The sequence below is a fragment of the Chrysemys picta genome, chromosome 12 (assembly GCF_011386835.1).
Source record: "Chrysemys picta bellii isolate R12L10 chromosome 12, ASM1138683v2, whole genome shotgun sequence".
NCBI classification, from domain to species: domain Eukaryota; kingdom Metazoa; phylum Chordata; order Testudines; family Emydidae; genus Chrysemys; species Chrysemys picta.
The window spans coordinates 25,984,068-25,992,312 of NC_088802.1; the positions used below are offsets into that span (position 1 = coordinate 25,984,068).

General features: G+C 52.6%; 1 protein-coding gene across 4 annotated transcripts in view; it reads left to right on the forward strand.

Annotated features, from left to right (window-relative positions):
- Window positions 1-7,965, forward strand: part of LOC101935723 (butyrophilin subfamily 2 member A1-like) — a 62,121-nt gene extending 54,156 nt beyond the window's left edge. The window contains exons 5-8 of one of the 4 annotated variants that reach the window (XM_065562571.1): window positions 147-179; window positions 484-516; window positions 605-637; window positions 7,587-7,965. In XM_065562571.1, coding sequence (XP_065418643.1) covers window positions 147-179; window positions 484-516; window positions 605-637; window positions 7,587-7,693 — 206 coding nt within the window. In that variant the 3' untranslated portion in view covers window positions 7,694-7,965. The remainder of the gene's footprint in view (window positions 1-146; window positions 180-483; window positions 517-604; window positions 638-7,586) is intronic. The other 3 variants (XM_042846665.2, XM_065562569.1, XM_065562570.1) reach the window with 3 other exon arrangements.
- The last annotated feature ends 280 nt before the right edge of the window (window positions 7,966-8,245 follow it).

An 8,245-nucleotide genomic window follows, 5' to 3' on the forward strand; every position in this document is an offset into this window, starting at 1 on the left:
GGGATGTTGAGACAGATCTGTCTGTGTGTCCTGTTTGTCAGTCTGTCTGCCTCACTTTCATAGTTACAGCACAATTATATTAATATCTGAAACTGCACCATAAACACAATGGTGAAATCTCCCCTCTCGCCCTTTTCTCCCTCTAGAGATTCTGCGATCTGAGATGGAGAGCGAGAAAGGTCAGTGTTTGGATCCCATTACACTAGCTGACAGTAGAGTTATCCCCATAAATAAAATAGGGTGAAATCTTGCCATTATTAATTAATGATTGGAACAATTTCCCAAGGGCCATGGTGGATTCTCCAGCACTGGCAATTTGTAAATCCAGATTGGGTGTTTTTCTAAGTGATCTGCTGTAGGAATTATTGTGGGGAAGTCCCCGGGCTTGTGTTTTGCAGGGGTCAGACTAGGTGATCACAGTGGTCCCTTCTGGCCTGGAATCTATGAATTAATGCATCACCTCTCGCTCTGTTCTCTCTCTAGAGACCCTGCTGTCTGAACGGGAACGAGAGAAAGGTCAGTGTCTGGGCCAGTTACAAAATTAACATTATCCCCATAAACCCAACAGGGGGAAGTCTCACCTCTCCCTCTTTTCTCCCCCAAGAGACCCTGCAAGCTGCAATGAAGAGGCAGAAAGGTCAGTGTCTGGGACCAATGGGATGCGTTGAAGATTTCGTGTCAAGTCAGTCAAGTCAGCTCAGTCAAGCCAACTTAACTCAATTGAAAGCCACATTTACTGCCAGTGGAGTCACTGTTTAACATATTTAGCTCAATTTTAGCAAGTGGAGTTACATGTTTGAATGAGTGACAAGGAATGTCTCCGTATTGGCACCAGAGCCCCAAGCAGGGAGCTCAGGGCTTCTCACACTGACACAGACAGGCTCTGAAGGGCGAAGGGCCCATTTGTCCTAATAAACCCCATGAGAATTACAGAAATGGCACCTTGAGCCCAGGGCCCTGAATACACCAGCCCAGCTTGGTTAGCCTCATTGCTGGAGACTGTGGGTACGTGTACAGTGCAAAAACTCACCTGTGGCTGCGAGTCTCAGAGCCTGGGTCAACTGACTGGGGCTTGTGCTGCAAGGCTAAATCTAGCAGTGTAGCCGTTCCCACTCGGGCTGGAGCCCAGGCTCTGAGACCCTCCCCCATCGCTGGGTTTCAGAACTCAGGTGCCAACCCGAGCAGAAACTTATATACTGCTATTTTTAGCCCTGTAGTGTGAGATCTGCAAGCCTGAGTCAGTTGCCCCAGGCTCAGACCCACTGACATAAGGTTTTTTGCAATGTAGATGAACCCGGACAGACTTATCCAGTGTTTGACAGGATCCCTCACCTGGGAACCTCCTGTTTTCTGACCCTTCCATGCCCATGTAATATGGGGGGGAGGGATTTCACCCTCAGTGACCACGCACACCCACAACCTCAGCTCCACCCTGCAGTGACTCCATACAATAACCATACATGGTCTGATCAGTGCAGAGCAGTGTGTGTAGTTCTACATTAAATGAAACTGATTTTTAAAGGCACACAATGTTTTTCAGTTTTCCCCTCATGATCTTACTACAGGGCAGAGTTAAGGTTGTTTAGGTGCCTTAGCTGCATTTCTAGACCATAGATTTCTTTTATAATTTGACCATAATTTGTATTTCCGGGGTATATAACACTTGGTTTGGGAATAATTAAAAGATTCCCTCTGTAATGTGTTTTACCCTTAAGTTACATGTACGTCCCCTCAGCCTTAACTCCACATTAATGTAGTTTTTATCTGGAATTGCATTGTGCATTATGGCCCGGATCTACAAAGAAACCCCAGAAATAAGCCTCTCAATCCCAGTTTTAGGCACCATGGTCCACAAAACCCCACTTGGTTGAAACCCAACCCTGTAGGCACCTAAACTCACTCGGGGCATTAATCTCTGGTGTGAAAGTTCTCTCAGTGTCTAAGTTTCTGCCTCTGGGCACGTGGAGCACACGGCTGCCTTGCTATAGACATCTGGGCACCTATCTCCCACCTGTGCCCCTGGAGACACATAAACTGAGGGAGGAGCATCTAGCTCACTTGTGGGGCCTGATCCAGTAAATGTGCTCAGAGGCCACCCAACAGCATACAGAATGAGGTGGGAGATGGAGAAGCAAGGAGCCTCCCTTGTAACATTTAACTCAGGGGTTAGGGTACCCACCTGGGCTATGGCAGACTCTGGTTCAAGTCCCCCATCTCTGCCAGATGAGGAGAAGGCATTTAAAAAAGGATCTTCTACCTCTCAGGACAATGCTCTAACCACTGGGCTATGGGACATTCTGATGTGAGGATCCCTCTGTCTCTTTTGTTCAAGTTGTTACACTTCAATTAAATATTAACTCAGAATCACTCTATAACACCCCTCTGCCCTTCGGTCATCTTGTGTGGAGCGTGGCCAGTGCCTTCCTCTGTCTCACAGACACACTGCCTGGCTCTAGAAGAGGGGCTCCTGGCTATGGATCACTAGCAGAGAGAGGCACCAATGTCAGGAGAGGGGCGGGGCTTAGCACAAACCCCTCTTGTCGGCCTCTCCTATTGGCTGGCTTACATGGCTCCTCGCACACTGGGTTCTGTGGATTCCATTCTAAGGCCCCCATTCATTGTATCGGGAGCTCTGAGATGCCTTTGGGGTTACACGAGTTCTCCAGGGTAAATCGCTGCAACCTGCTCACAGTGTGAGAGCCTTGTCTGTGCTCACCGGGGAAACTCTCCCAAAGCTACTGGCTAAAGGCAACATGAAACGCTGTGCTCCGGGCTCCATGAGCCCCACTGTGTCTCTCTGCAGGCTACAATTCATACCCCAGCTTTGTCACACTTGAGTGCCCAGTCCCCGTCTCCTCCTGGACACCAGCAATGCACAATCTGCTGCCTCAGTGGAAGCAGTGCACCCCCGCTTAGTGGCTTCACCTTGGTTCAACACACTCCTTTGCACCAGGCACTTAGACACGTCTACAGTAAAACCAAACTGAAGTTTAATTAATGGAGCCTGAGACAGAGACTCAAATAAAAGCAAGTGTAGGTTTGGAAACAACATTACAGGTATAAGAAACACAATCTATAGCCTATACTTGTTAGCAGGGCACTATCCTGTCTGACAAGGTATTTCTCACCCATTGGTCAGTTCTACTCACAGTGGCTGCGAGAAGGCTGGTGCAGGGAATGGAGTTACGAATTTCCAGCCTTTCACACAATGAGGCTGAGGTTTTCGAAGCTGCCTCAGAAATTTGGATGCCCGTCCAAATTCCTGTTTGAAACCTTGTTAAAACTTTGTTTTCATGTTTTTGTTACAATCAGACATGCACAGGGCTCTTTTCCCTGTCCTAGGGTGTCCTGCAGGTGTCTTCCTGCTCCCCGAAGCTCTCCTTAGCTGAGGGACTTCCTAGCCAGGCTTTTCTGAGGACAAGGAGATCTTTAAGCCGTCACCTGATCCCTAGCCTCAATATCAGCTGATTAGTCACAGGGTGGGGCTGGACCCAACTCCCCTTAAAAGACCAGACACCCTGTGACACGTAGTCTCACTCATCTTCACACTTTCCATCCCTGACCCCAGTTCCCTGTCTACTTATTGCCCCTTCTGCCTTCCATCTCTAAGCTCAGCGAACGCTCTGTCTACAATTGCTATCTGGAGTTCCTCTCCTCCAATTCCATCCAAACCCGCTCCAATCCAGCTTCTGTCCCCTGCACTCCCCTGAAACCACTCTCGCCAAAGTCTCTAATGACCTTCCTGGACAGATCCTATGGCTTCTGTGTGATCCTCATTCTCCTTGCTCTAGCTTCATGCTCCTCCTTCTGACACCATTGACCAGACCACTCGTCTCCATTAAATCCTTGGCTTTCACATCTCCCTCCTCTCCCAGTTCTCCTCCTGCCTTTCTAATCACTTCTTTGGTGTCTGTTTTGTTGAGTTGGTCTCTTCCTGTCTCCCTCTTTCAGAGAACACCCCCCAGAACCCAGTGCTTGGCCCCCTGCTCTTCTCTCTCCACACCCTGCCTCTAGTAGCTCTTACCTACACGCATGGCATCAGATACCACCTCTACGCCAATGTTTCTCAAACTCTTTCTCCACTAAAGACTGTTCCCACATCTCAGCCAGTCTGACGTCTCCTCATCAATGTCCAGAGGGCAACTTAGGTTCAACAGCTGAGTGTTTAATCTCTTCTGCACCCCTCAGAGCCCTCCTCACTTCCTAGTTTCTTCATCTCTTTGGATAACACCATGAGCCCTCCCAGAGACAGGGGGCTGTGGCTGCTCTCCCTCCTCCCTGCCTCCCATCCCAAACAGTGGGTTGCCCCTGAACTAGGTACCAGGATCTCTGCCCCTCCTGTGGTCCAGACATTGTAGCCCTGAGCTGGGGTGTGAGGCCTGAGCTGACTGCAGGGAGCCCAGAGCAGAGTCGGAGGCCTGGGGTCTGAGCTTGCTCGAGGTGGCTCCTTATGGGAGGGGACCAAGGCTATTTCCCCTGCCCTGGCTGGGAGAATCACTCTATGATGTTGGTCTGGGTTGGGAGTTGGGTGGGACAGAAAAAACTGTCCTGTATTTTTGAAATACAGTGTTGGCCAACCTAACAACACCTCCATCCGCCCAGTCACTCAGGCCAGAAATCTGGGCATCGTCTCTGACTCAGCCTCTCGCTGGGCCCTCACGTCCTGACCTCACCCCAGTCTCCCTGCTCCTGCCTGTATAACACGTCACAGATATAGCCTCTTGTGTCTGTCCCGACAGCCCAGGCTCTCGTTCACCTCATCACCACACACCTCCACTGCTGTGATCTCCTCCTGCCCGGCCTTGATGCCAGCCGCTTTGTCCCCTCAGCTCCATCCAAAGCACGGCTGCTAGGCTCAGCCCTCAGGCTCGTCTCTCCTGCCACATCCACCACTTAGTTCCACTGAGGCCCCCTCCAGCACCGCTCCAACACAAGCTCCTTGTCATTGCCTTTAGGTCCCTCACCAGTTAGTCCCACCCTGTCTGAGCGATTGGCGCCACCGTCCCTCTGCTAGCGATGGCAGCCTGCAGGGCCAGTTCTAGGGGTGGGCGCACAGGGTTGTCACCCTCAGCACCGTATTGCTGCTGGGCTTTTTTTTTTTTTTTTTGCGGTAGGGTGTATAGTTGCATATATAAGACAAAGTCCCTAATATTGGGGTGTTTGGTCACCCTCAGCTTGGGTCACCCACCTGTCTGCTTCTCCCTTAAACACCTCAGTGTTTTCTCCCCTTCCCTCTCCGTGTACAGAAAAACACCCCCTCAGTATTTGTGAAGCTGCCTCCTTCTCTCTTCAATCACTTCTCCAAACCCAGCTGTGCTGTGGCCCCTGGAATCTCTCTCGTCTGGCATTGGGCACCTGCTGATCTGGGCTTTCCTTTGTTTTTATCGTTACCTCCCCCTCCCAACCCCTTCACCCCAGTTGTCTATTTCATCCCCGGTTGTACCCGGTCTGCCATGCAGAGGGTGAGCTCCCTGGGCCAGGGACTGTCGCTTTGTTAGATGCGGCTTTTGTGGACAGAAGGGGGACAGTGGGTGCATATGGGAGCCATAGAAGAGGATGTTGCATTAATAGTGGCAGGATATAATGAGGGCCTGAGAGAGGGATTGTGCTGCAAGGATGGAGAGAAAAGGGCAGATACTGGAGATAACACTCAAGAAGCAGCAGCAGTGTTTGGAAATGGCCTGGGTGTGCAGAGGGAGGAACCAAAAATAACCATAAGGTTGTGGGCACTGAGATTTGTCCAGAGTGATCAGTAGGGACCCCAGTGAAAGCGGTCTGAGTGGAGTGGGAAGGAGGGACGTCAGACTGGAAGGGATCTAGGACAGCTGGAGACACAAGCATTGTTTGCAGACTGGGTTCACTGAGTTCAGAGACAAAAGGGAGGAGGGAGATGGGGCAGCAGTTAGAGGGGTGGGTCGGGAAAGATAAAGTTAGACCGGGGCATAAATATTTTCAGGGTCAGACCCCAAGACTGTAAACTCTTTGGAATAGGGATTGTGTCTCTTACAGTCTGGAGTGTGTGTGTACAGGTCCTAGTGCTGTGGGCAGAGCTGGATTAAGAAAGGGACTTTGGGGGCTGTAGCCCAGGGCCATGGACTAAGCGTGGGGGCCCGGGCTGCAGCCACTAAAGCCCCTCCGTGGTGCATTCTTGGCCAGCTCTGCCTGGCGGGGGGTGGGGGGGAAGCGGGCTGGAGTCGCGTCACCACTAGTGCAGGGGAGCTCCCTCTCCCACTGCTTCGCTCGCTCCGCCCCTGCCGCTCCCATTGGCTGGGAATCGGGGCGAATGGGAGCTGTGGGGGCGGTGCCTGCAGGTGTCCCTCCCCCACACCAAGTGGGAACGCCAGGTAAGTGCCCCGCACGCCAGCCCCCTCCTACACCCTCCCAGACCCCACATTCCCACCCCCAGCCTGCTCCCGCACCCTCCCTCCCAGACCCTGCCCCCCACCCCTAGCCTACTCCTACACCCTACCTCCCTCCCAGACCCCCCACCTCCACCCCTTCTCACCCCCTCCCTCCCAGACCCCCCACCTCCACCCGCTCCCAGACCCCCCCAGCCTACTCCTGCACCCTCCCTCAGACCCTGTACTCCCACCCCCAGCCCGCTCCTGTACCCTCCCTCCCAGACCCGCACAGCCTGCTCCTGCACCCTCCCAGACCCCGCACTCCCACCCCCCAGCCTGCTCCAGCACCCTACATCCCTTCCTCCCTCCCAGACCCCACACCCCCACCCTGTTCCTGCACTCTTCCTCTCTTCCAGACCCCCCAGCCCCAGCTTTCTCCTGCACCCTACCTCCCGCCCAGACCCCTGCCCCAGCCCACTCCCCGGAAGCCCCCTCCCACACACTGAACCCCTCATTTTTGGCCCAACCCAGAGCATAGGGGGCCCCACAAAATCAACTAGCCCCAGGCCCCCAAGAGAGTTAATACAGCCCTGGCAGCGGGGTCCAGCCCTGAGTGTGTGCGTGCAGGACCTAGCGCAGTGAGGCCCAGCTCTGAGTGTGACCTCTAGATGCAACTGGAATGCAAATAACAATGTGGAGAAGGGCAGGAGACTGGCCATGGGATATGGAGGTATGACATCAGGTGCGGGCTTAAAGGTAGGGTTGCCAACCCTCCAGGATTCCCCTGGAGTCTCCAGGAATTAAAGATTAATCTTCAATTAAAGATTATGTCATGTGATGACATCTCCAGGAATACATCCAACCAAAATTGGTAACCCTACTTAAAGGTGTGCATGTCTGTGCAGAGGACAGGGGATGAAGAGGAGCGGGTGGGGAGAGTTTCAGGGATCAATATGGGAGGGACAGAGAGTAGTGAGGTGGAGCCAGGAAGCCCTACTCTCTGGCCCAGGTTTACCTGTGCAGTGTCTGAAGTGTATAACAAGTATATGTAACAGCTGGGGCAGGACAGCTTGGGTCCCTGCCGCCATAAGAAGCCGGCTCCTGTGCTGTGCTCTGCCTAGCATCTTATGGACAAATCTTGCAAAACATTTGTATCACCAGTGAGGGAGACGTTGCTTTTCACTTGACTATTTCCCATTATGTTTTGAGACTCAACGTTAACTCAGGATGTCTTTTACTTTCCAGGGGAATACGAGGCAGTGAAAGGTAAGTGTGTTTTTACTAATTTTGATTATGCTTTAAATTGGAAAAGGAACACTCAGAGCTGTGTGTGCAAAGAAATGTTAGTGTAAAAAATGAATGTGTTACTGTTACAGGTAACGTACATGACAATGGGAAATCCAGATATTACCCAGAAATAATGAATGGAAAATTTGTGGTATTGAAATATGAATATTAACTACAGTTGCCAATGGCACAATACCATACACTCTTGCCCCACCCTCTGCCCCACCTCTACCCCCTAGGCCCTGCGCCTTCTCTGAGGCCCCGCCCCCACTCACTCCATCTCCCCTCCCTCCGTTGCTCGCTCTCCCACATTGTCACTCATTTTCACTGGGCTGGGGCAAGGGGTTGGGGTGCAGGAGGGGGTGATGGCTCTGGCTGTGGGTGCGGGCTTTGGGGTGGGACCAGAAATGAGGGGTTCAAGGTGTGGGAGGGGGCTCTGGGCTGGGGCAGGGGTGCAGGAGGGGATGAAGGCTCCACCTGGGGGTGCGGACTCTGGGATGGGGCCAGGGATGAGGCGTTTGGGGTTCAGGAGGGGGTCGGGGTTGGAGCCGAGGGGTTTGAAGTGTGGAAGCGGGCTCAAGGCGGGAGCAGGGGTTTGGGGTGTGGGAGGGGGTGTG